Genomic DNA, 27,661 nt, shown 5'->3' with positions numbered 1-27,661 from the left:
AATTTTTGCTTTTAACAAAATTGAGAAAATGTTTCTTAATTGCTTCTTGTTAATTGTTTACAATTAATTTTTCTTTTTTTCTCTTTCTAATTTTTGTTTGATTTTCGTTTTGATTTGCAATTTTGTTTATCTATGTGAATTCAGTTGATCATGAATTCGGATAACAGTATAGGGAAGATAAAATCTTTCAATCTTGTGAGTAAAAAGCCTTTATCTAAAAAAGAATTGGAAAAACATAAAAAGGAACAAGAGGAAAAAGATGCTGCTAAGGTTTACCAAGAATTCGTTGAAACCTTTGAAAAACCACCGACGGTTGGACGTTTATTTGTTCTTGGATCTGTCATGAATTCTGGACATGAAGGTATTGATGAAAAATATTCTCCAAATATTCTGCTTTCTATCATTTCTATTCTCACTTTAATTAAGTGTCAGGCTTTTCAACTTTTCCAACACTCAGAGTCTTGAGAGAGATTTTATTTTTCCATCCTTTTGTCTCATCATCTTGCCACATTTTCCGTATTCTTCTTAGTTTCTTCTTTTTATTTCTATGCCTTTTCCTGTCTTAGTCTGTCCTCTTCTCTTTAATCTTTCATTTTCTTCATTTTTCATCTTCCATCTGATAAAAATGATTCATGTTTACATATATTTATACGTATTCACCTTTTTTTTTAAACTAATCGTCTAAATAATTTTAACTCCATGATAATTTAACGCATTTGTAACTCTTTATTCAACCATGTTTATATATTTTAATGATAACTTGTTAATTACTCATTTGACTATTTGATTTGAACGAAAAACAAAATCAATTTGAAATGAGTAGAGGAAAAGGATTCTCTTAAAGTTTACAAACCAAATAAGCTACAAGAATTGGAAGAAAAAAAGAAAAGAAATGACAATTATCACTCCAGCGAGTCAACATCTATTACTCCACCCAAAATGGAAAAATTGGTAAGTACAAGAGAAACTTGTTTATTCCTGTTACAATTAAATCTTATTTATATTTTATATTCTTTTTATAGGGGAAAAAGAAAGAGAAAAAGAAAAGTAATTTAGAGCTTTTCAAAGAAGAATTACGACAAATTCAAGAAGAGAGAGAAGAGAGACATCGATTAAAAACATTAATGGTCAAGGAAGAAATAAAAGAAATCGAATTGGCCCCCAAATCAGGTTAGTTTTTTCTTCTTTTCTTGGATCAATTATTAATTATTCTTATCATTTCTCACTTTAATTCTTTTTCTTCAGAGGAAGTTCGCACTTCCAGTTCCACTGTATCAAATTATGGGTCATTCGATACTGGTGATCCAAATACAACAAATATCTACCTCGGAAATATCAATCCGAAAGTAAGATGATCTAATTGATTCGCTTGTTCTGTTGTAATCATTATTTAACCATTTTTCTTACTATAAGATGTCAGAGAAAGAGTTGATGCAAATATTTGGTGTCTATGGACCATTGGCAAGTGTGAAGATTATGTGGCCTCGATCGGACGAGGAACGAGCTCGAAATCGTAATTGTGGCTTCGTTGCCTTTATGAGTAGAAAAGATGGTGAAAGAGCCTTAAAAGCTTTAAATGGTAAACTCAATTTCTTTTCTTTTTGTTCAATTTTCAATCAATTGTTTATTATTCTTTTTTAAAATTTTGTTCTTAATCCAAATTCGTCTTTTTTTAAACTTTATCTCTATTCTTCTTTTCTATTTTTAGGTAAAGAAATTCAAGGATATGAGATGAAACTTGGCTGGGGAAAAGCTGTGCCAATTCCTCCGCACCCAATCTATATTCCTCCTAAATTGTTGGAATTAACAATGCCTCCTCCACCGTCAGGGCTTCCATTTAATGCTCAACCTGATCCTAGTGATCTGGATAAACTTCCTCCTCCCGGTGTCGCATATCCAATGGTTACACCCAAGGACAGGAAAAATTTTGAGAAAGTTTTAGCCAATGCAACCGTTAAAGTGGTTATTCCAACAGATCGAACTGTTCTCTGTCTAATTCATCGAATGATTGAGTTCGTGGTTAAAGAAGGTCCCATGTTCGAAGCCATGATCATGAACCAAGAGATTAACAATCCAATATTTAGATTTTTATTTGACAATCAAAGTCCAGCTCATATATACTATCGTTGGAGACTTTATTCAATTCTACAGGGTGAACATCCAAGTAAATGGAGAACAGAAGAGTTCAGATTATTTAAAGGAGGATCAAAATGGAAACCACCACCATTGAACCCATTCCTCGAGGGAATGCCTGAACATCTTGTAGAAAAATCTCCAGAAAAAGAACACGAACCGGAACCCAAGAAACCATGGAAAAAACCGAGATCCCGATCAATAGAAAATGATGTACACGAGCAAAGAGGATTTAAAGAATTTAAAGATAAAAATCAAAAGAAAGGAATTTTGACTGATGTTCAAAGAGAAGAACTTGAAGATATTTTGAGAGATTTAACTCCTGAACGAGTCAAAATTTCCGAGGGAATGGTTTATTGCATTGAACATGCCGATGCCGCTGGTGAAATTGTGGACTGTATTGCGGAATCTTTAGCGATTTTAGAGACACCATTGTATAAAAAAATCGCGAGACTTTACTTAATTTCTGATATTCTTCATAACTGTTGTGTAAAAGTTTCCAATGCATCTTACTACCGAAAAGGGTAATCAAATTTTCACCGTTAATTGTCCAAAAAGAGACTTTAATTTACTAATCATAATGTTTTTGTTTTATTTTTTTTTCTTTAGATTTCAGTCTCGATTAACCAGCATCTTCTCAGATATTCATCAATGTTTCAATGCAATAGAGGGTCGACTCAAAGCTGAACAATTTAAGGTAAGCCTTTTATCATTGCTCATTAGGCTTATTTTGTTCCTAATTATTGTAAACTATTTAATTAATATTTTTTATATAACCAAAATGTATTCTATTGAACAATTAATAATAACTGTCAACAACTTGTATATCTTTCACAATTAGCATCGAGTTATGAATTGTTTCAAAGCCTGGGAAGATTGGGCTATTTACACAAGTGATTTTCTTATCAAACTTCAAAATATATTTTTAGGTTTAAATCTTCGAGATTGTGTAAGTATTTTATGTCAATTATCTAATAATTACAATCAACTTTTTACTTTTATTTTGTATGAAAATAACTTTTTTTATCATTTGGAAAATGAAATATATATAAATGATATTAATTCAATAAGATGTGTGTTGCATTATTACAGTCTTCGGAGAGAAAAGCAGTTGATAGCAAAGAAATTGATGGAGATCCTGTTGAAGAATCAGACATCGATGGTATTCCTATTGATACTATTGATGGTACACCTTTTGAAAGTACAATTAACATTTCAACCACTAAATTCAAACCATCAAAGTGGGAAACAGTAGATCCTGACTTAGTGGAATCCCAAGGTAGAAAAACTGTTGTCTTCAAGGTTTTTTTTAACGTGATTAATTTGATTTAATTAACTTAGAACTTTTTCCTTTTCATAATCAAACAATCAAATCATTTTGTCTTCTAAATAATCTGATTTAATTTTGAAAATCAGCGATGACAACATCAAAATGGGAAAGTTTGGAAACAAATCATGATGATGGTACCGGTGGTGGTGTTGGTGGTGGTTCAAGTGGACTTGGCGATGGCGGTGATTGTGATTGTGATGATGATGACGATGACATCGACGGTAAACCAATTGATGGTTCACCATTTATTGGTATTACTAATCAATGTTTACTTAGCAGTGGATCTAATGTAATGGATTCACTTAAACCTGAGATTGTTAATGAAAATGATGGAAGGCGAGTTAAGTTACGTGAGATTGAATTGAAAGTGTTGAAATTTCAAGATGAACTTGAATCGAGTAGAAAATCAAAGAAAAATAGTCAATCGATTGAGAGTCAGGTTGATGAATACAGAACTAAATTGCTGCGAAAATATTTAAATGAACAAGAAGATAGTCAATCAAGATCTCGATCTCGATCTAAATCTCGTTCTAATTCACGTTCTCACTCTCGATCGCGTTCACGTTCACGATCTCATTCACCTAGAATAAGCCATTCTCGAAGTCCGTCGAGTCATCACTCATATCACCACGATCGTCGGCAATTAAGTTCAAAAAGATCTAGATCAAGGTCCCGTTCAAGGTCACCCTACGGAAAGGGAAGACGAGGGTAAGTTCCTCTATTAGACTTACGATTTTCCGACAATTTGAACTTAAATTTAAATTGTTTCCGTTAATTTTCCCAGGTCATCACGGGATAAGCGACATCATCACTCACGTTCACCCAGAAGACGATCACGTTCACCCCACCGATCTAAACGTCGATAACCACAAACTAAAAGTAATTATTAATAAATTTAAAGAAATCAACTAGTAATTTATTATATTGCAAATCCAATAAGTTAGATAGATTCAAGAATTGAAATTTTTTCATAATTAATCTCAATTAATTAGTAAAAACAGTTGAAATGGTTTAACAAAAAAGGATCGCGACACAATTGAAACTAAATTAATTTTTTCTTTCTCCTTCATTACTTACAATTAAAAGTGATTTTCATACAGTAATTTTTTCATAAACTGATTCAGAATTTAATCTCCGGGTTTATCTTAATTGTTTTATGTATTGGAAGATAATTCAATGGGTCTAAACGCTTAAAATGTTAATTGTAATAAGTAAATTCTGTCAATGGATTGAAAATGAATATGAAACCACAACAGCCAATCGAATGGATCTGATCAATGGATTGAACATTTCGACTGCGAAATCGTTCAGACGAAACAATGGAAACTTTTGATCCCATTGATCATTAATTTCACTTGAGAAAACAAAAGTTAACGGTTTAAATAGTCGATCCAATTGTAACAATAATGTTCGACAAACGAATATTGTATTTATTAGAAATAAAGTTCCACCATTCATCGTCTCATTCATTACGATTTCTTTAATAAGTAATATGATTTTCACCTTCAGAATTTATAACTTGAAACTTGTAATTTTTTATTTTATAAAAAGAAATAAAAAGCTGATCATCTTAAATGGAATTAAAATTGGAAAAAAACAATCTGTACAATCAAGAGAGTATGTGAAAGACTTTAATCAAATCACCAATTAATTGTGTTGGTTGATTCGCTTTGATCATAAGTAATTTGCTGGAAATCAATCGACGTGTTTAGCTTCAACAGTATTGCCAATGAAATCACGGACTAAAACTTCAATTTCTCGAGGTAAATTCCTTGAAAAAAATATTGGAAATTATTAGAATCAGTGGTATTTACATTCGCATGTGTATGAATAGCTAATTACCTGAGAATATAATAGAGTATTTTGTAACCAGTAGGCATGATGACAAAAGCATCTTCTCGTAAAATATTGTCAACCATGATGTCGGTGGCTCGGTTAACATCGAGAATGGGTAAAAGTCGAGGAAAACGGGTCTCTACGGCCTGAGATAGACCAGAATCAATTGCTGCGGGACAGATTGTAGTTAATTTGATGAAATCTTTCTTAAGGTAACGTAATTCCTCCTCTAATGAGCTCATGAATCCAATAATTCCGGCTTTGGAGGCTCTAACAATAGAGAAAATAAAGAAAGAGAGAAAAGAAGGTGGAAATATTCAATTAAATTGTTTGGTGACATTGATGGTTGATTGATAAACCAGGAAGAAAATTAAAGGCTACTTACGAATAATCTGTCAGGAAGGTTTTTCCGTAGATGGCAGAATTTGACGAAATGGCGACAATTTGTCCTTTACCAGAAGCGATCATTCTTGGTAAGATTTGTTTGGTGGTCCAAATTTGAGCCAAAAGATTTATTCTAATTGTATCAGTAATGGCACGTTCACCCAATTGAGTGAGTGGTAATGCATTTAAAATACCAGCATTGTTAATTAAGATGTCAATGGATCCCAAGGTTTCATAGATTTTGGCTAATGCATCACCTACAGCCTTAAAATCACTCACATCAACCTGATAGAAGAAACCTAGACCTCCTTTTTTCCTCACTTCTCTAATGGTTTCTTCACCTTTATACTGTAAATTAATTCACAACACACAATTAGAAGCAGAATAAAACCATAAATAGAACAATAAACATGATAAATAGAATTATTCTTACAGCATTTATGTCCCAAACAATTATTTTGGCTCCTTCTTTACCGAGCTTAATAGCTATAGAAACAGATAGAGAAGAAAAGAAAAAAAAGAATAGAAAACAAGGCAATTTAAGAGAACAAATTAAATGTTACCTAATTGTCTTCCAATGGCACCACCACCACCAGTAATCAGAACAGTTTGACCTTTAATTAATTTCTTAGGTTGGGCGAATATAAATTGTTTAAATCTCTCAAAAAGAGCCGAACCAACTTTACCAATTAATTGAAAAAATTCCAAGACAAAGATGAGAACATTAAACAAGAATAGAATCATTTTGGAAGAGAAGAAATAAATTGTAAATAAGAAATGTAAAAGGTTAACAGTAAATGATTAACTGTTAAAGAGAAACACACACAAATGATTAGTTAACTGGCGATGATTAGAAATAAAAAACAATCAATGATCTTAATCATCAACTAAATGATAATCAAAAATTTAAAAATCTAAACCAAAACACTCAAATTCTTACAACGAAAACCGCTAAGTGTCGCTACTGTAAAATGGAAAAAAGTAGGAGGGGGAAAGTAAAGGGGAAAAGAGAAGTTCCAAGAAATGTAGATGTCGCCACTTTGGTTGTTCGTTTCAAATAGTTTACCTTTTTTCGCTCCGGATAAATTTTAATTTAATTAATTTTACCAGTGAATTTAAAATTGAATTTTATGTTATTGTTGTTCATCTTGTCACACAGATCAAGTTGATACCAGGATTGTGATACATCAACAGTTTCTTTTATTGTTTTTGTTACTCTTAAAACCGAGCTATTTTTGCGTCGTAATAATCTCAACCATTTTTGTTTTCTTGGTAAGTTTTATTTGTAATTTGATACAACTTTCTTCTCTATCTCAAATACATACTTTAAATACACACTTTAAATACACACTTTAAATACTATACTTAAAATACAACAATAAACCTACTGAAAACCACCTTGCACATATACCTTTAAAAGTCATTTAAAAGTTTGAAATTCTAATATTATTTTCTCTTTTCATATCAAATCTAATGAGTTAACCATTTGGACACTATCTTAATTTCACCTCAACACTTGGTACCTAATTACAATCATCAAATTGGACATTTGGATAAGCAAAATAATCATCAATTCTATTGTATAAATTCTCACTTGATGGTTTATCTTTACCTAAATTTTTGTATTTCAATCTTATTGTAATTTTCCCTCCCCAAGTCGTCTGGTACGACTTTCCTCCTTTTGGAGGAGCTACAGTACTTCCCCTGTAGTCGAATGTTAAATCATCACCTATCGGTGAAAATAAATTTCAACGAGTTGAAAGTTTTTGTTTGTTTGTTCAATTTAAATTGTTAGTTGATTTTAATTTAATGTTTCAAATGTTTAGAATCAAGTTAATTTGACCTTGTCGATTTGTACCTGTTAGTGTTGGTAAAAGATCAGTTTGAATTTGACCTGATTGTTTGGATGGAGAAAAAAAAGAGAAACTTGAAAACAACAACAATCATCATTTACATTCACCTTGAGATTTGAAACATTTCCGTGAATAAGAATTAATTGTTTGAAATGGAAAACGATTATCCAGTAGATTATCTTGTTAAATGTTATGGAATACGAGAGAAAATGAAAAGCTGAGGAATACCCAAGGAATCAATTATTCATCTCAATGAGAAAAAGAGAAAAGAAGAAGAAAAAAAATTCTCTCTTACTTAATATCTACGAGAATGTTTTAAGATGATTATCAATATGAATTGAACAATTGGTGTTCTCTCAAGTGATTTTCATCATCTTCTCACAGACACAATAGAAACAGCTACTCATGGAGACAAGTAGATGAGGAGAAATAAATTGTCATTGATAGTGGAACAATCAACAATTAAAAGAAGACAAATTGTCAACAACCTCCAATGTAGACAAGAAAAAAAGAGTGAAAACATTTGATACCAACGATTATCAATTAGAAAAAAAATCAATTACTTGATATATGACCAGGTCAAAATTCAAACGAACATCAACGAAAAAACAAAACAAGTTAATTGTCACAGTTAAATTGCGATTTAATTACTTTGAAACCCAAAGAAAAAAAAACAAACTAAACAAACGCCATCAACTCAACATGTAAACAAAGAAAGTGACACAAGTGATGTTGTTTCAACAATTAGAACGAATTAACTTACCATAGATTCACAATTAACAGAACAATTAAAATGAATCAAGGTTAAAATTGTCATAATTAATCAATTAATGGTCACAGAATTAAAGTAACAATTACAAAAAAAAAAAAAGTAAAAAATTTTCTTTCAAAACAAAAGATAAACACTTATATGGATGTGAATAAATTTCCCTCTGATTGATTAACTAATCAATTGATTGTTTCTCTTGATTGATTAAGATTATCAATTATTCAGTATTAATGATAAATTAATTGTTCGCAGGTTAATCATAACAAAAAAGTTGACAAAGTTAATTGTAATCAAGTCTCATTGTTAACATTTTCTAACCAAATATTTTCCTCTCTCTCTCATTTCTTTTCTCTTTCTACCTTTTTCTCTGTCTTTTTCTCTGTCTACATAATCTTTTCTCTCTTTCTTTCTCTTTATTTTCATTTACTTCTTTTCTGATACTTGATTGTTGAAGCTCATTTCTTTTTTTGTTTAGGTCTTTTTTTTTATAATTTATTATTCTTAATATATTTTTATAATTTTCACCATTAATTAATCATCTTCATCATCACAATTAACATCTTGTAATATTTATCGTTGATTTGGTTTTGATTGTTGTTTATTTCAAGGGATTAATTGAGATTCTCCTTTTTTTGTTTTGTTCTCTCTCTCTCTCTTTACATAATATTGATACTCTCTTTCTCTTTCATTCTCTATCTTTCTCTCTCTCTCTCTCAAATCTTGTTGGATTTATTTGTTTTCTCTCTGTGGTTAAATCTACCGGCTTAAAGTGAACCTTCTCGTGTAACCTTTTTCGTTTTTCTCTTCCCTTGGTTCACTTTGGATTGAAAAGAAAACGTCTCTCAGTATGTGGAAAATCAGAGAAATAGCTGATAAAATGTAAGTAGCTTTTCTTTTGTTAGCTCATCATCACCATCATCATCATCATCATCGTCGTCGTCACCTTAAAGATAGAAGGTATAGAGAAAAAAAGAGCTTTTGATATGTTCTTTTCTATTGTAACTTGACCATTTTCACTCTAACTTGATGGTGAAAATGGTAAAGCAGCAAAGGAAGAAGAAGAAGAAAAAAAATTAGATCAACTAATAGTGTTCACCTCTACAGTGATTGGCGAATTAGTTAAAATCAGCTAATCAATCCTCCTAGATACGCTCTTTCTTCAAGTGATGATGTTATTACCGGTTTATATGCTTTGGCCTAGCAAACCATTTGAAAAATGATTTACATTACAAGTAAATTGCTTTTTAAAAAGACCTTGATTCATATGTAGCTTGTTTTATTTGCTTCGTTTGTTTATGTAATTAGTCCTTACAAACTAAAAGAAATTGGCTAATTTTTTTTTTCCTTTTTTCTAATGTTTCTATTTCCTTTTAAACAGGACCAATGTTGTCATGAATTACACCGAGATTGAGGGTAAAGTAAGGGAAGCAACTAATGATGATGCTTGGGGTCCAACAGGATCATTGATGCAAGAATTGGCCTCATACACCTTCTCATACGATCAATTTCCCGAAGTTATGGGAATGCTATGGAAAAGAATGTTACAAGATAATCGTCGTAATTGGAGGCGAACATACAAATCGTTGATATTACTTCACTATCTCATCAAATATGGATCTGAGAGAGTTATAACCAGTGCAAGGGAGCACATTTATGATCTGAGAAGTTTGGAGAATTATACCTTTGTCGATGAACATGGTAAAGATATGGGAATAAATATTCGACATCGAGCTAAGTCATTGATTGAATTCATCCAAGATGATGATAAATTAAGAGATGAACGAAAAAAGGCTAAAAAAGCTAAAGACAAATACATTGGTGTCTCATCTGGATCAATGTTTCCCTCACGGTAAATTTAATCTTCTAATCTTCTCATTCAATCAACATCACCACTACTAATCCATAACTTAATTGAACAAATCAGTTATTCAGATTTTCTTCTCATTTCAAAAGACACCTAATTATCCCCTGCTAACGTTATTACCTCTCAATGTTTCTCTCTCTCTCTCCCTTTATGTGTGTGTTCAGTTGAGATTCTCAAGGATATTTAATAGTTATAATAATTATAGTATATTGTGTATGTTACCTAGTTAATCAACTTGTAATTGTTCCTTGTAATCATCTGATTGTCGTATCAATTTTGGATTATGTTTATCACTCTGTCAATTTAATATTTAGTTAGTAACCAACAATCAAAATTAACCAAGAAACAAAAGATCATGTTAAATGAGAGAGAGAGAGAAACACAGGATTGTAAGTGGAGTTTCAAGTGGAAGAGGAAGAACTGAACAAAATTGAATGGATGATAAATCATGATGAAAAGAGAGAAAAATACTTTTGAAATTGGTGTTTCTTTTATCTCAATAGGTGTTAATTGTTTCCATTATTTAAGCTTTTCATTCGTATCTAGTTTCCATTTCCAACTAACATTTCACTCTGAAGGCAATTTGATTATCTAACAACACCCTCTTTTTAATAACTCTTGCTTAATTATATATATAATGTTACAATTAATCAATGTATCTTCATCAAAACTAGGTTGAGATAATTTGTTAGTTCAATGTCACAATGATTAGATTATTTGTTTTGTTTTTTTCTGATTTAATTTAGATTAATGAAATATTAACTTGTTACTCCTTCCCCTATTTAAACATGATACTTGATATCTGTTTGGTAAATTTACCAATTATCTAATTATTTGAATGATCTAATTTAATCTTGTTTCACTTTTTCTCTTTTTATTTTGAATATTATTTCAGTGATAGTTGGTCGGATACACCAAGAAGATCGTTCGATGATTACGAGGAAAGCGAAAGTAGTAAACCAAGTTCCAAATCTAAATCAGGTGGATTCCATGATGATGATACTAGTGAACCGGAAGATGGTGATTCAGAATTCAATAGCTACAAAAGTAGTAACAATACTAATTCTAAATCAAATCAACCACAATCTGGAAGCGGTGGTAGTAGTGAATCTTCACCGACCACTATTACTGCTCCATCGACTATTAGTAAACCATCTAGTGAGAGTCGTCCATCAAATCGATCAGGTAAAACTGAGCCAAGCCGTAAAATTGATCTCGGTGCTGCAGCGAATTATGGTAAAAGCCAAACAATCAATAACTCTAATGATAATAGTTTAATAGGCAGTGTAATTAGCAATAATGTTGAAACAACAAACGAATCAAATCAAAAGAGTAAAGATCTATTGGATGATATATTTAGTGGAATCAGTGATAATTCACCAAGTAAACCAGCTTCAAGCATAACAACCACTCCAACTACAACAACAACAACAACAATCCCTAACTCAACAGCTGATGACTTTGCTGATTTTACAAGTTTTGGAAACTGTGATGGAAACATAAAAACAACAATTTCTACTAACCAAGTAAAAGAATTGAAAATGACTGATGAATTTGCAGATTTCACCAGTTTTGGTGGAAATAACAATAAAGCAACTACTTTACCAGCACCAGCAGCAACCTTAACTACGAGTATTCAAAAAGAATCAAAAATAACTGATGAATTTGCAGATTTTGCTTTCGGTTTTACACCAACCGCTAATTCGGCCTCAACTTCGTTAACAACGCCTTCTTCGGGTGTAAACAATGCTCTTTTAAACTCTTCCTTTGATCTGAAAGCTCAATCAAAAGCATCTACTGTTACACCGATACCATCAAATGTTAACAATAATCCCTTAAGCTCAATTGATTTGTTAAATAGCGAATTAACTGGAATTAATTTATTTAACAATAGTTCTACAACTACAACAACTTCTGGCCTCATTAATACCAATAATGGTTTACTCGGCGGTGGAGTTGGTGGTGTTACTATTGGTTTGAATCAAAGTGGAATTAATAATCCTCTACTCAATCCAATTAATCCTTTCTTAACTGGTCCATCTCCATCTTCCAATGTTAATATATCTACTAATGCAAGCTTACAATTTCCGTCATCATTACCTTTACTTCAGCCTACACCAATTAATTCATTATCACCAACGAATCCCTTAATTAATAACATTCCTGGAAGTGTTAATAAACCAACAGGTTTATCATTAACTTCAACTACTGGACCAGGTAATAGTAACAATACCTGGTCCAGCTACAGCTCAAATGTCAACATTAATGTTGACAATTTATTAGCAGCTAAATACGAGAAACATAATGCACCAAGTATGAACCAATTAGCAGCCAATATGGGAAATATAAATTTAATTGGATCAATCCAGCCAAATGTATCTCCAGTGATCAGTCCGATGAGTTCATTAAATCCACTTGCTAATAATCCAACCATGAGCCTTGGTGGTAATAATCATTTGTCCAGTGGAACCTCATCAATTGGTCCTAAATTTGGTTAAACAACAAATTTGCTTAAAATTTCAAGACAGAAACTCAATCAAAGCAACAGGAAAACAAAAGATGAACACTTTGGAGCTACTTTTTAAATTCGTTAATTTAAATTAAATGATAACAATGATTAACAATGAGGCTTAATGTTTTTTTTTCTAACATATTTAACTGTATTAACCTGTTTATCCAGAATTTTTTGTGAAATTTCTTATGGCAATGGATAAATAAAGTTTTACTTTGCTAGAATCTGATTAAACTGTTGCAATAATCATTCATCAGTAAATACAAGTCCAATTGAACTGATTATTAAGCCAGTTATTGATCAACAATTAATGAAAGTTTTAAACGAATTGATCGTGAAATTGGACTAATCAATTAGCCGGCAATTGATCAACAATTAATTTAAAATCTATTTAAATTGATGAACAATTAACGAAAGTTTCAAATAAATTGATTGTCCAATGGAAACTTTCGTTAATTGTTGTACAAACTCCGGCTAAATGAATAGTCCAATTGCACAATCTATTTGAATCAATCTACGAATTCTGCCGCATAGTATATCAATTGCTGGCTATCACTATCTTTCTCCGCCATTATAAACTTACTTATCTGTGAAATTAAAATGTCTTTCATATTATTCTTAGATTCAAACAGCAAAAAAAAGTTTTTTCAGCAGTTGAACTTGACAAAGAAAAATATCAAGTTGGAGACAAATTAATGATTGGAAAAGAAAAGTGCATTTATTTATCCACTGGTAAGTACATTTTGATTCAATCTCACAGAGTAAATGGGTTACCAATTTTCATCTTTTCTTTCATCTTTCTATTTTCAGGTAGTTCAAAGAGGCTTTATTGATGAAGAGCCTACCTCCAGAATTTGATTATTTATATGGAGAAAAAATACTAAAGCGATGGTTGGAAAAATTTCAAAGGCTCAAAAAGTTCAAGCAAATGAAATGTGGATATTTTTCTAGCACATTCGCAAGTGTAAATTTCGAAAGAAATTCTGAGTGCTATGGGCAAATCTGGAATAGCCACATCAGCACCACCTAACTATGAATCTCCAGTGAGATCAGTGTGTAACTTTGATAAGAAAAAGTATAATGTTGAAGAGCATCTTTTTTTGGATTTTTTTATTTGAAATGTATTTGCGGTGAAACGAAAAATAGTTACCGCAATATAAGAAGACATATTGCTAATAAACACCTTTTAGAGTGAATACATGCATGATTTTCATCAATCTCTGACTTATAATAACATATGAAGCCATAAATTGATCAACAATTAAATTCAAATTCATGCATTTGTCCAATTGGACTTATTATCAGCCGGCAATTGATCAACAATTAGATAGAAATTGATCTTTCTCACTTTCTCTCACAAATTGTTTTTGGCCGTTTTGTTCCATACCGATGATTAATTTGAATTAAAAGTGTCTATTATTATTTATGTGTCGTCGTATATTCCGATGACTATTTATAATATTTCCACAAGCAAATTACAAATGAAAAAGTTAGAAAATAGATGATCTTCAATCGACACTTTTGCTGAAGGAATTTTAGTGAATCAAACATTTGTAGTTATTTATTACTTCTGTTTGCCGGCTATAGAAATTTTCTAGAAATTTTCGAATATGAATCGATCACAATCTTTTAGGTTGAGGTTTCCACGATTGAATATCGCGTACATTAGACTGTGTTCTGGTTCTGGTTCTGGTTCTTGTTCTGGTATAGTTTTAGGTTCGGATTCGGGTCCAGATTTGGGTTCCAATGAATAAGGTGCAGTTTCTGCTCCTATCGGTAGGTGAGGCGGTGTTAATTGCTTTGATTCTTGAAAATAATTCATCTGATAACGAACGAAATTTTTTGTCTTTTCAGGTAGCTCTGAAGTTTTCGCGTAACATGTAATATCTTGCTTTCTATTGACTAATGAAAAAGAACACTTTGTTAAATTTCAGAGTAACGATTGAGATTAAAGATATTACTTACCAGTAGTTAGAAAGATAAAAAGATCCTGGTCAATAACGATGAACTCTCCAAGGGCATAAAAACTTTTGATGTTCAAACTTGATTTTTTAATATTGAACATTTAAAATTTAAATCACAAACTACAACAAAGTTTTTAAGAATCCCTGGAGCAATGGTGAAGATATTTTTTTTGCACAATTTATGATAATTCATTTCGAGTTTAAAAAAGAAAAAGAATTATTGGAAAGTTTTAAACTTTGAGCATAGAGAAAATAGTTAGAAGTAAACTTGTACTATTAATGAGAGAGAGAGATAATTATATTGACGATTTTTCGTTAACGAAACTTTGATGAATAAAATAGTATCAAATTTAATTAGAAAAGAAATATCAATTAAATTAGAATTAATTTTGAAAAAATTCTCGAAACTTGTGTTAAATTTTTCGTTGATCGGAAAATGGCCTTAGTCCGAAAAGATAATTAATTTTTTCGATTTTTTATTTTTTGAACTTTACTTTATCGATTGATGGATCGCAATTCTATCCCTTGGAACAACAAAATTATAATTGATTGAAAATTAATGTTTTTCATCATAAGTATTAATTAACATGAGTGTTTATGGGAATTTTTATTAGAAAAGGTGCTGATTAATAAAAAATGATGTTGCAAATCAATGAAAGAGTAACAAGAAATGTCCACTGAGAGACAATCGAGACGGAAAATGAACATAACGACCAATCAGTTAGATCCAATTTGCGGGATTCTATGGATAAGCTGATCGAAAACCTTGATCATCGTAAAGAGGATTTTTAATTAACCCTTTTTCCAGATGAGAGCATTCGCCAAAATTACAATTAAGATGATTATGACAGTGATTAAATGGACAACTGGTTCTTTCACGCATTCCCGGTTTCAGGCCAAACTTAAAATTAGCCGTCGGTCCAATTATATAAGGGAAAATGTCCGATCTTTTGGTAAGTTTATTTTTTCCACTACGGCTTAGTGATCCATCAGTGGTGTTACTTGAGCTATCGATGTTCGATAAGTGATCTAATAGACTATTTTCTCGATGATCAGAGCCTCGACCTCCACTGGTAACAACACCGCCACCGCCTCCACCACCTTCAAGCCCACGGAAAAGGGTAAAAGCGGTTGATAATGATTCAGCATACGAACCATTTTTCGGTGGTAAAATACCGTATTTTTGAATAGTATAAATGATTGGCCCAAATATACCAAACAAAGAGGCGGAGGCCATTAAGATCATCGAGAAAGATGTAACTATATCACGATAAATGGCATAGTTTTCAAGGTTAATACGATTTCCAGGTAATCTGGAATTTGTTGATGCTAATGAAGGTAATACAGATGATGAGGTGGAAATTGATTGTGAATGATGGTGAGAATGAGGATGACCAGAAGTATCCGTTGATAAACCATCCGATAGTATTGAAGATGGCAGGCCAAAGGCCGATTCACTGGTCTCAGTTAAATTATCAATTAAAATGACTGAAAAAATATAAACAGGAAATATTATTGTACTTGTGATGAAAATATGTTTACCATCCTTAAAGGCGAAAGGTTGATTTCGAGCTGACCAAGAGACTAAGGTCAATAATGTACTGATGAGAATTAAATATGATTGTGATAAAATATACTCCTGGGAGGAGGGTGAACACTCCTTAGGTAAACGGTAAAGAGCATCATTAGACCAAGGAGATTCATACCTGTAAAATAATTAAAGAAAATCAATTAGTAAAAGTGATCCAGTTAATCAGCAACAAGAAGAAAAAAAAAGATTCAAAAGTAAACACATTTTAAATTATCTAATTGCCCATAAAAATGATGATTTATTAATATGATTAAGTAACAATAATCTGTGTCACTGTTTCTATTAATGGGATTAAGCTTAATCCATTTGTATAATAACTGTAATCGCGTCATTTAATTTATCACCTTCATTCATTTTATATTAAAATTTAATCGATAATAAATTAACCATGTCAATCGTAACACAATTAAAAAATTATTACAAGACCTAAAAAAGATGAAGGTTATGGTAACGAAGATTCAATTGTAAAAAAAAATTTATATTATAAGAAGCAATTAAGAGTTAAATGGTGAAGAAAGTTGTTAAAAGTTAATCATGAACCCAATTTACCAATAAAGAGAGTTATCGATTGTAACATTGAGCTAGAAATCATCAATACAATCAGTAAATTGTTTCTAATCCCAAAACGAAACTGAGGTGAATTGGTTTCAAGGATAAAACAACTTACCCCCAGCGTTGTAACTCCAATGCTAATTGGATTCCGATAATAAACAATAAAGTTAAACATTGATTGAGCTTCGATATTTTCCCGCCGAGTCCAATCCACTTTTGGGCTCTCAGGTACATTCCCCGTTGAAGTAGACTTCCAAATAACATGGTACATGATATACTGTGAATACTTGTCCTTAGAGAGCACATTAAAATCGTTGGTGGAAAGACATACCTGTTAATTAAGAAGGTTGAACAATTAATCGATTTGAAAGTAAATTCTAATTCAATCAACTTACAACATTGCACCGAAATAAACAATTATTATTGATAGAATGTGAAAAGTGGCCAGATCTTGGTTGGATTTCTTGAAGGCTCCTTCGCATGATTTCATGAGGATATAAGTGAATGTGTATAAAGAAATTAGGATTCCAATTATGGTGAGAGAGATAATTGTCACCGTCCATGAATGTCCTAACCAGGAATAAAATGAACTGTATCGTTTTCGTACAATCTCATCATTGGCGCTTGATAAACGATTAGTTCGGATAATTGTATTTCTTTCAATCATTTGTTTACTATTACCCGGTTCTATTGAACGATGATGATGAGGTGATGATATTTTATCACCTGAAGATGATTTTGTTTCAACCCCTGAGGCCATTGGTCTCAATCTCATTACATAATCAGAGGGCAGAGGTTTAATGTAAGGCCGTCCATAAGATGATCCTGGTAATTGTCCACTTGATGATGAATTATTATTATTACCAACAACTCCTTTATTAAGTTTCGATACCTCAGCAATCAATGATGCTGGTAAATGATTGGCACCAGAATTTGGTGAACTAGCTGGAGATTCTGGCTCGAAAAAGTCCTCATCTCGAGAAACTGAGATGAATTGTCCTCCCGCCGCTGGTCTAGGAACATTATCAGCTGATTGGTCGGTTTGTTGTTGTCTCGGCTCTCGATTGAACAAAACACCATCTTCAAAATATCCCATGTCCATTACCTGACAATTAGAAGTGATTGCTTTTAATCCATAACGATTACTTTGTAAATAATGTTCTTCATCAAATTTTAACTTGAAACCATCAAGTGATGCGAATCCAGACTCGTTAATTTTACCATCAAGAGAAGTCAATTCAGATTGTATTAAATTAACTAATGATGTTCCTTGGGTAGGTGAGCAATCATATGAAGAGCCTTTTGGTAAACAATGTTTCCTTTCATAGGATTTCAATGCTAATCCATAGGACCAAACGGATTTAATTATCGATGAGAAAAGATTATGAGATGATGAAGATGAAGATGAATCATTGGATGCTTGAGAAAATGATGCAGACTCAAGGAGCTCACGAAATAGTGGATCAATTGAATCTCCCATTGAAGATAATTCAGCTGATAGAAAGCCATGTAATTCTGGTGTTGCTTCATGTTGAGGTAAAATCAGGTAAACGGGTTTAGTGTGACAACCTGACGATCCTTTTGGACTGTACAACTTTGTGATTTGACTCGAAATATCTTGACTTGTGACCACAATCCAATCGAAATCTTCGGATTCGGGAGGAACAACAGTTTGTAGACTAGAGAAAAGTTTCAATGTTTCTTCTGGACTCAAGAATAGAATCGTATTCTTAACATTTGCCTGGAAAAGAAATTAATTAATAAACATTATTAATCATTATGAACCTAAAATATTATCACTTTGTTATTGTTGGCAAAGGTGACAGGAACCGACAAAAAAGTGCACACCAATCAAAGTTGGTGCTCAATTTTGTGACTCGGTGCCAACAATTCCGTATGAGAAGATAATGATTAACTAATCATCGGCTTATTGAAATCAATCATCATGAAATTGATCAATTGTTAACTCAACACAATAGCAACAGTTGATCATTGATTTTAAAATCATCTCATATTCAATCCTATTGGTAATTTAAATTGGTTATTTTTCTTATTCTATTGTTATTAGTTAATTGTTGTCACTATTATTAATTTTTTTTCTCTCACTATATATTATTAATATAATCTTCTTGATTATTTGGGAATAGATTAATATTTATAATCACAATTGATTATAACTTTAGGTCTGTTTGTAGGTAAGCAAATTCAGGCTAATCTATTGTAATTGAAATTAATTAAATCTACAATCAAGGTAATCATCATTAAGAATTAGATATTACAAGTATTATATTGGTCATTGAATTATTGATTGTTGATTGTTGATTGATTGAGAACTTAATAATTGTTACAAGTTGACACTCGAAAATAAAAATACAATTTGAAAGGTAAATAATCAAATCTAATCACAATTAGATTAGCATTTGATTGTTGAAGGCTACCAACACTTTGTTAATACAAAACAAGAGGTAAAAACTTGAAACTGAATTAAAATTATTACGATGAAACAATTGTATTAACTGGTATCATCGTAATCTAATTTAGTGGGACGATTAATTAGTAAGTCTCAATTGATTTTGATAATGAACTTTCATAGTAAAACAATCAGTGAATGATGAAAAAAAAAGTTACTACTTTTAATTGTATGACAAGAAACTAATAATTAAGTTAACTTTCACTGAAAAAAACACGATAACAATTAAGTTAATTTAGTTGAAATAAACTTTCCATTATTTTCGGTTTTTCTTAATTGTTTAAGTTAATCATTAACATCTTCCCCTTCTCCTTTAAATTTTAACGACTGTTAATCTAATTGTTTACTATCCAAATACTGATTCAAATAATAATAATGATAATCATCAACTCAATCGCAGTAATTACAATAATGATCATTATATTAAAAGACAATCAATCAATTGTAAAGGGAAGTTATTTCAACCGAGACAATATCCTTATTAGTTAATTGAAGATTCCCTTCTTGATAAACATATTAACAGTTAACGATAATCATTAAATCGTATTGACGATTAATATAAATATCTTTCGTTGCTTTTGTCTTTTCATGGGAAAAATTAATTGTTCACAATCAACAAACAATAATAACAACAGTTTCTTTTTGATAACATTCAATTTTTCGTGAAATTATTAATATTAATCGTCGGTTGATTGATTAGTTAACTAAGTTAAGTTGTAATTTAGTAATAAGTTTGGTAAACAATCAAGTTTTCTGTCAAAATTTAATTGTTTCGCAGTTTGAATAGCCTATTGAATGTTTAAAAGGTATTACAATGTTTCAATGGGGAAAAAGGTGAAATATCAAGTTGTATAATCATGAAAATGTTCAACAATTAAGTCAACAATCAAATAACTATTGAAAAAAAATGAGAAAAGTAAATAAATCATTAGTTTTTCAAATGATCAATATTTAACTTTCAGATTATTGCTCAAGTTATTTAATTGTTTTTCTTTATTTTAATATGATAGCAAATTGAACTTATTGATTGATTATCGGAAATACTAATCAAGACTGAGAAGAACCGAGCTAATTTCCGGTTTCGAAAAAAAAAATCAACAGAAAAAGTGACTTACCTTATTATTATTATTCGAATCTTGTTTCTTATTTTCTTCGTTAGGATAATCGATAGTCGATTCGATCGGTGAATTTTGAACATTAAATCTAACCTTGGAAGCGATTTCTTCCAATACTTTGGTATAATAGAGCGGAACCTCATCCGAAACAACCAAAGTCGCTTGAGACCAATTCAGCTTATTCAGTAAGCCCATAACGGCCTTCGATAAGTATTTCAGTGATGAGGCCACAGTGAACAAAGTGGTTCCAGGTATTTCCATGGGATCTCTTTCCTCTGTTGTGATAACTGAAACTTGGAAACTGGTGAACAAGTTCAACGTTGATCGGAATAATTGTCCTGATGATATAACACCTAAAGAAAATCAAGATCACAATCAATTGATCATCTAAATTCAAAGTCAAATCAAATTAAACTTTTACACTCTTAACCCTTTCAACCTTAAACCAATTGCCAGTTGATTGTAATTCATGACAAAATCAATTTTAAAAAAAAAATTTATCATGATAATCATTCAAATAGACTAATTTGTTTTTTAAATGCCTTTTGTCATAATAATAAATATCATGAAAATAATATATTAAATTGTTAGATATATTATTCAGTTTAAACGGTTAATTGTTTTGCATCTTATTGTCACAATTAAGTGGATTATCATTAATAATACATCGTAATAGGAATGATACATTTAAATGAACAGTCTTGAAGCTTAATTGTTATTTACATATCGTTGGAATGGTTATAACAATTAAAGATAAATTGATTAGATGGAGATAATTAATTTTGATAATAATTTGGGAGAAACACTTTCACTTGATTAACTGTTGTTGATGAAATTAATTACTAAATTACCGGAAGAAAAGGACAACCTATTATCTAAAGTTATTATTAAGGAAGAAGATGATAACAATTATCATCATTACCATGGACAATTAAACGCTTTCTGGTCAAACAGAATTGTGATTAAACCTTAATTGTGAATATTTTTCACAATTAAATTGTTTTTTTTAGAATCCTTAATATACTAACATAAGTAAAAGGAAACAAATTGCCTGAGCATTTCTCTTAATCTTGAATGATAATGATACAAATTAGCGATGACTGGTCATCATTATAATGGTGATGGTAGTTTGATGAGCTTTAATGATGAGAATGTAGATTCATCCATAATAATAGTAGCGATGGTAATGATAATTATAATGACCCAAAAGTGGACGTTGGGTGTTTGATAGAGAGACAGTTCAATGTGAAGAGTATGTAGTTTGTATACTCATCAGAAAGGATAACATGTATAATACAATAATAGATTTATTATTATTATTATTGTGATGAATGAAAATGTTGCAAATGAAGGAGAGAAACGAACAGGTAAATATTGTGAATGAAAACTGATGATAGGTAATAAAGTGATTCTGAAAAGTGATTCATACAAAGAGGCTTTAAAATAAGCACGTTGGGTGAACGTGAGTTGTTGTCACCGTTAGAAGCTTTTCCGTTGAAAAGAGTAATCAATCGAGAAGAGTGTGTCAGATCAGAAAGAGAAGAAGAAGAAGAAGAAGAAGATTCTGAAAAGCGATTAAGAGATGATGATGATGATGATGCTCAGGTAAGAAAAAACAATTGATGGTTTTTGGTGGAGAAAAAAAAAGAAAAGCAAAAAAAGGTAAGAAATTGATGGAAATGACAGTTGATAGTTTTTACTTTTTCAATGTTGTTGATACCAAAAATGAATTTCGTCTAAATGCTTTGACCTCAATCGCGAAAAGAGAAGCTCAATTAGAGGATAGTTATTAAAACACCTTCGAACTGATTTAAGAAAACAAATAGCTAAAAAAAAGTGGAATTAAATGACAACAATTAAGTAATTAGAAAATTGTAATGAGAAAACAACTTTCTGGTCTTTGATTAGTTGAATTATTTATGGGCTTTAATTGTCGTTGGTTGAAAGGGTTTTAGAGGAGAAGCCGAAATGAAGCAATTTTCGTTTTCGTTAATTAATTGAGTAAATAATTATTCTAATTAGTTGCTTACCTATTAAAGGTGATTCTCTATCCTTAAGACATGTTTTTGATTGAATATCATCTAAATGTGACAATATTCTGACTGATTGTCTTTCGGAAACAAATTCATCTGAACAGGTATCGTAAAGGTATAATCCTAACTTTAATTGGCTTCCATTTTGTTGATTAACGTTAATCTGATGAATCGCCCAAATCGCTGCCATTGCTGATCTAACAGCAGATAGATTAACTTGGTCACTACACTGACCAGAAGAAAGTGATTGATGGGAATTAACCAATAGGGCGATATTTAAATCTCCAGGATAGACAATTAAACGAGGGTCATTTAAAGGTCTACGAGCAAGTGAGTTTGCTACTGTTGATTTTGTGGCTGTTGATGTTGTTGTCGGTGTTGTTGTTGATGATGATGATTCTGATGATGATGATGATGATGATTGAGGGCTTAAATTTGATGTAAATTGTGGATAATCAGTGACGATCTCAGATGAAATTGTTGTTATACTTAAGGCACTTAATAAGATCCATTGAAGGTAAAGGAAAATAGTTAATCCAATTTTATCATTGATTCCAAAAAATCGTTTACCGATTTTTTGATTAAGTCTAATGGCACACAAAAGGTAACTAATTAATAGATTAATCATTTCTCCCACTCTCTCACTCTCACTCTCTCTTATCCTTAGGATTAATTTGTAACAGGTATTAACTGGATTAACATAATCCGTTAGATCATCTTATTAGCAAATAAGTTGTAAAAATCCAAGAAATTGAATCCAAATTTGGATCTCCAATTGAACTAATCATTATCAGTAACGATACACAAGTTTAGATTTTAGTTTTAGTTGGTCAATTGTTAATCTATGATGAATAAACATTAATAATTAGTAAATTGGTACGTTGATCATCAAGATAAACACAATTAATTAAAGTTTAACTGTTTATTATTAGACTGATACGGTTACTCAGTTTTTTGTATTGTCTCTCAAGTGTTTACATGTTAAACTATTGAAAGTTAAGATTTTTGAAGATTAAACTTTGAAATGAGACAAATAGATTTGATTAACTATAAGATACAGATGAAGATGATGATGATGATGATGATGATGATGATGATGATGATGATGATGAAGATGAAGATGAAAATGATGATGAAAATCAAGATTACATGATGATTGTGATGAATGAACTTAAAGGGAGGGGTTTTGGTTTTGTTGGTAAACAAAAGAAATGAAACAAAAACTAAATTAACTTGGAAACAATTGATAAACAAACTAAGAGACTTTACTAATAATAACAATTTAATTTAATTTAATTTGTATTATGTGAATAGAGTAACAATTAGATTTATTAATCTCCACCCAACAATTTAGATTAATCCATTAATCTTTCCACCTTTTTAATTGAAACTCTTCTCAAGGAAATTAATCTACTTCTTCCTGTTTAATACTTTTAATTGATTTTTCATTGGGAAATTTAATCATTTACCTTTTCCAATGATTAGTTTAATCCACAACTAACTTGACAATTCACACACTGATTGAAATTTAATTAGCTTAGTGCAATTGAGTAATCAACAATCAAGCCCCAAACTGATTAAGTAGATTGACAAATTAACGGTGATTTTTTTTGTATTCCTGTTACTCTGATATCTGATTTTCTTGGTGATTTTAATCAACTTGCTAATTAACTCAGAAACCCCCATGAACCCAAGTTGATTTGACTAATTATCTAAGATTAACTTGAATAATCAAAGGAAGTACAATTTAATTGAATTTCTGTTCACTTGAAATCTATGGACGTTTTTTTTGTCATCTTCCATCTATTCAAGTTCAATTGATGGAAGACCGAATCTAAGGCCAATCAACTTAATTGTGACAAGATAAACGATAAATCCTCATCATGATCATCATGAAAAAGGTAAGTGATTAAGATGATGATGAAGTTCATACACAAAAAAAGAGTAATTCAGAATAGAAGAAAAAAAAATGAGATGAGATTCATTGTTCATTGAAATTCACTGTTAGTGAAAACATCATCATCCTCATCAAGATCATTTCCTTAATCAGATGTAAGATGATGATGATGATGATGAAGATAATGATTCTAATGACAATAAACATGAAAATTGTCAATGGAAAACCATAATACTAACAATGGTTAGAATTAAATTGTTGATGAAAATTAACTTTTACCATGAACCCTCAAGAATATAACCTTTCTCAGCCATTCGTATGTAACATTAATTCATCATAATCATGATAAGGATGATAATTGTTTCTCTTCCTCATCATCATTATGTAAAAATTTATCCCAAGGCTTCCGGTTTGCTTACTATTATCATCACCACAAAGTTTGATTAAGGAAATAAAATTAACTTTTTCTTTCCTATGAATGAATTTGTATAATCAGTTTGAATCACATGAATACACTTTTAATCACAATCAATTGTTAGTCAAGTTCATTGATTAAAAAAAAAACGTTTCTTCAAATAATTTGATTGATGTTATATTCATAATAATAATCGTAATGATTACAAATCAAATTACCAAATTATCATTGATTAAAATCAATGGGGTTAATCATAAACATCCATCACTTTGTTGATTGTTGCTAATCAACATTAGGTAAACAATTTAAATTGTTAACTGTTTGTATATTTGAAGATGTCTGAAGTTTTGATTACTTTTATTCACTGATTAATTGTGTTAATCAGTTTCAATGTGACTTAATTACAATATCATTACTAAAGCGATGGAATGAAAAAAAACTTTATATCAATTGATCAACTTATTATAAGATTGTTGTTAAAACAATTACAGCAACAATTAACAAATAAACAGGATTCTCATCAACATTAACGGTATTGAGAAATTAAATTGTCAAAAATTATTCACCAACTAAATGAAACAATTAGCTAATTGTTGAGAACAAGATTAGAAGCAAAAAGTTTTCATGTTAATCTGACAAACTTTTTGCTTCTAATCTTGGGAATTTGGATTCAAATCTAATTGGATTTAACTTCATCTTCATGGTGATATAAATAAATTCTGATCAACAGGGTTATCTCAATGATGGGAATCAATTATTTATCACTTTTTTTCACTACTGATTCTATTATCACCATCATAATTATCTAACAATCATCATGATGGTTTCAAATTATTCTGTCATCTAGAAGTGTTCAGGATAAGAATCAATTTTCACTTCTGTTATGGGAACATGAGCATGGGAGATAATCAGTTAATCATTTGATCATAATTATTTCTTTAACACAGGAGAAGATACAGAAAAAGTTGCTAATTATTTATCTAATTCTCAGTCGTGTTAATTGTTTCAAAATCTAATTCAATTCAATATTCAAATATATATTATTACCAATCAGCTAACAAAGTATGAGAAAAAATTTCCAAATAGAAAGTTAAAAAAAGATAGAATCTAAATTGTTTGCAATCGATAACAATCAATTTCATGTTATTAACAATTAAGATCGTTTTTTCAATAAATATACATATATATTATTAAATAGAAGGCAGGATGATAAGCATACTAATTGTTTGGAAGATAATCAGAAATTACAAGTTAACTAATCACAGTTAAAATTCAATTATCGTGTTTAATGATTGATGTAAAACTTTCACCTGATTTGAGAAAGAAAAACAATCAAATTGTAACAATTAACTTACCTTTGGAGTATGTTAGAGGTAAAATAGATTAATCCGTTGAGAGAAAGGTGAGGATTTGTGTCCACAAAATTAATCACTAATCAATGAGATGACACTAAATCAGAATTGTCACTAAATTACAGAATTTAATTGTCTATGATTACACAGAAAACAAAGGGAAAAGTAAATAATAAAAATGAAAGGATATGAAAAACATAATCAGCTGAGGATAAAAGGGTTAACCTTGTCAATCGGATTATGATGAGATGAATGAAGATTAGTGTAAGATGATAAAAGATGATGATGATGATATGATGATAAAAGGATGGAAGATGATCGTCGACGGGAAGAGTTGGCAAGAAGCGACTGAGGCCAAACCGTATTCAAGTTACTTCACTTACTGTTTTCCATAAAATGTTCAAATCTCAGAATAAGATTTTTCTCCCTCTTTCTTTACTATCTCCCACTTTTCTCTTCCTCCTTCTCTCTCTCTCTCTCTCTCTCTCTCTCTCTCTCTCTCTCTCTTTATCTTCTTCTTACTTTCCTTTCTTTTACCTTCATCATCGACATTTATTGTTGTTTCAAGTTTGATTTTTTATCATCCTAATCTTTACCTGGTTAGCAGGGTTGATCAGCATCAATTAAACTGATCTATCAACCATTACACTTGATAGATAAACTTTATCTTCATCATAATCATCATTTGATCAAATAACAATATCATTTACAGCTGATTTGATTAGCTACCTGTTCATCTCATACTCTTGTTAATCCATTTCTTACCTGTTATCAAAATTAATTGTTGCTATATGATAAACATCAACTTTTGATTATCAATCATTAATAACTTTTGGTAGTTTAGCCAATAACTTGTTTTAATTGTTTGTTATCTTGTTAATTGTTTCTTGTTCATCAAATTCAAAGTAAATTAAGACTTTAAAAAGTGATGATAATCCTCCTATCATAATTAACTGAATTAATCCATGATTAGCTTAATCATGTTTCTTGAACTTTTTTTTTCTCAGCGATTAAATTAGTTTACTAATTGTTTCCGGTCGAATCTTAAATTTCCCGGTTTTTTTTTACTTTCTCATTAATTTGATTTTGTTTCTCTTGCTAATTGTTGTAATCACAATCAAAATCAATGATCCATTAACATTTTACTAATCAACTAATTCTAATTAAAGTCAAGGTTAATTAAATTAAACTGCAAGGTTACATCGTTAATTTATTCACTTTCTATCAACTATCTTAGTTAATTGTAACAATTAGTAAACATTATTCACTTGATTATAATGATTAAATTTACCTGAACTATTTAAACAATTGATTGACAATTAATCCTAATAATAAATTTTGTTATCTAAGTTAATTAACTGTCAACAAATAATTAACCAAATTTCATTTGAACACTTTCCGTTTTGACAGTTAACAATCAAACTTAATTGTTATCATTATGTTAACATTACAAAATTAAATTAGTTTAACATTGAAACATACAAACAATTAATATTGATTAGGTAAAAGCATATTTATTATCATTTAAAAATAGATAAATATCTCAAGTCAACTAATTGAACAATTAGTTAATTATCACCTTTTCATTAAG

The 27,661-nt window shown here is 30.5% G+C and overlaps 4 protein-coding genes across 7 annotated transcripts; 2 read left to right on the top strand and 2 right to left on the bottom strand.

Moving 5' to 3' along the window:
- Positions 1–2: 2 nt before the first annotated feature.
- On the top strand, positions 3–4,928 carry LOC128395554 (U2 snRNP-associated SURP motif-containing protein-like). 4 transcript variants are annotated; one of them, XM_053355996.1, is made up of 12 exons: positions 3–361; positions 824–951; positions 1,023–1,170; positions 1,246–1,346; positions 1,414–1,579; positions 1,709–2,657; positions 2,743–2,830; positions 2,975–3,082; positions 3,226–3,412; positions 3,550–4,171; positions 4,248–4,342; positions 4,632–4,928. In XM_053355996.1, exons 1-11 carry the CDS (start codon positions 151–153, stop codon positions 4,327–4,329), a joined length of 2,790 nt encoding a protein of 929 aa, XP_053211971.1. In that variant the 5' UTR covers positions 3–150; the 3' UTR covers positions 4,330–4,342; positions 4,632–4,928. The 4 variants fall into 4 exon arrangements, with proteins under 4 accessions (XP_053211971.1, XP_053211970.1, XP_053211969.1 ...); XM_053355995.1 differs by having other exon boundaries at positions 4,588–4,928; XM_053355994.1 differs by having other exon boundaries at positions 4,550–4,928.
- A 46-nt stretch (positions 4,929–4,974) lies between these two features.
- Positions 4,975–6,588, bottom strand: LOC128395558 (protein dhs-3-like). The gene is made up of 5 exons (XM_053355999.1): positions 6,247–6,588; positions 6,117–6,169; positions 5,685–6,031; positions 5,306–5,569; positions 4,975–5,234 (listed from the first exon to the last, which is right to left on the bottom strand). The coding sequence occupies exons 1-5, from the start codon at positions 6,425–6,427 to the stop codon at positions 5,159–5,161; spliced, it is 921 nt and encodes a 306-aa protein (XP_053211974.1). The 5' UTR covers positions 6,428–6,588; the 3' UTR covers positions 4,975–5,158.
- A 2,155-nt stretch (positions 6,589–8,743) lies between these two features.
- Positions 8,744–12,905, top strand: LOC128395556 (clathrin interactor 1-like). Its single transcript, XM_053355997.1, has 3 exons — positions 8,744–9,184; positions 9,684–10,154; positions 11,065–12,905. Exons 1-3 carry the CDS (start codon positions 9,153–9,155, stop codon positions 12,665–12,667), a joined length of 2,106 nt encoding a protein of 701 aa, XP_053211972.1. The 5' UTR covers positions 8,744–9,152; the 3' UTR covers positions 12,668–12,905.
- Positions 12,906–15,108: 2,203 nt separating this feature from the next.
- Positions 15,109–26,508, bottom strand: LOC128395348 (uncharacterized). Its single transcript, XM_053355761.1, has 6 exons — positions 26,074–26,508; positions 22,404–23,248; positions 20,374–20,726; positions 17,184–18,529; positions 16,904–17,119; positions 15,109–16,351 (listed from the first exon to the last, which is right to left on the bottom strand). The coding sequence occupies exons 2-6, from the start codon at positions 23,032–23,034 to the stop codon at positions 15,388–15,390; spliced, it is 3,510 nt and encodes a 1,169-aa protein (XP_053211736.1). The 5' UTR covers positions 23,035–23,248; positions 26,074–26,508; the 3' UTR covers positions 15,109–15,387.
- Positions 26,509–27,661: the final 1,153 nt, after the last annotated feature.

The sequence above is a fragment of the Panonychus citri genome, unplaced genomic scaffold, assembly GCF_014898815.1.
Source record: "Panonychus citri isolate SS breed McGregor unplaced genomic scaffold, ASM1489881v1 Contig00141, whole genome shotgun sequence".
Classification (NCBI taxonomy): domain Eukaryota; kingdom Metazoa; phylum Arthropoda; class Arachnida; order Trombidiformes; family Tetranychidae; genus Panonychus; species Panonychus citri.
The sequence above is the reverse complement of the archived record's forward strand: the minus strand, read 5'-3'. Positions and strand labels throughout refer to the sequence as shown.

Bases quoted from the DNA above. Each gene is read 5' to 3' on its own strand.
- LOC128395554 (XM_053355996.1), top strand. From the start codon at position 151: ATGAATTCGGATAACAGTATAGGGAAGATAAAATCTTTCAATCTTGTG. The intron at 362-823 runs GTATTGATGAAA...TGAAATGAGTAG, and splicing joins CATGAATTCTGGACATGAAG to AGGAAAAGGATTCTCTTAAA. The intron at 1,580-1,708 runs GTAAACTCAATT...TTCTATTTTTAG, and splicing joins AGCCTTAAAAGCTTTAAATG to GTAAAGAAATTCAAGGATAT.
- LOC128395558 (XM_053355999.1), bottom strand. From the start codon at position 6,427: ATGATTCTATTCTTGTTTAATGTTCTCATCTTTGTCTTGGAATTTTTT. The intron at 6,170-6,246 runs GTAACATTTAAT...CTGTTTCTATAG, and splicing joins TGCCATTGGAAGACAATTAG to CTATTAAGCTCGGTAAAGAA. The intron at 5,570-5,684 runs GTAAGTAGCCTT...CTCTATTGTTAG, and splicing joins ACCTTCCTGACAGATTATTC to AGCCTCCAAAGCCGGAATTA.
- LOC128395556 (XM_053355997.1), top strand. From the start codon at position 9,153: ATGTGGAAAATCAGAGAAATAGCTGATAAAAT. The intron at 9,185-9,683 runs GTAAGTAGCTTT...CCTTTTAAACAG, and splicing joins AGAGAAATAGCTGATAAAAT to GACCAATGTTGTCATGAATT. The intron at 10,155-11,064 runs GTAAATTTAATC...ATATTATTTCAG, and splicing joins GGATCAATGTTTCCCTCACG to TGATAGTTGGTCGGATACAC.
- LOC128395348 (XM_053355761.1), bottom strand. From the start codon at position 23,034: ATGATTAATCTATTAATTAGTTACCTTTTGTGTGCCATTAGACTTAAT. The intron at 20,727-22,403 runs GTAAGCAACTAA...GATTTTCTTTAG, and splicing joins TAGAGAATCACCTTTAATAG to GTGTTATATCATCAGGACAA. The intron at 17,120-17,183 runs GTAAGTTGATTG...CTTAATTAACAG, and splicing joins GTTTATTTCGGTGCAATGTT to GTATGTCTTTCCACCAACGA.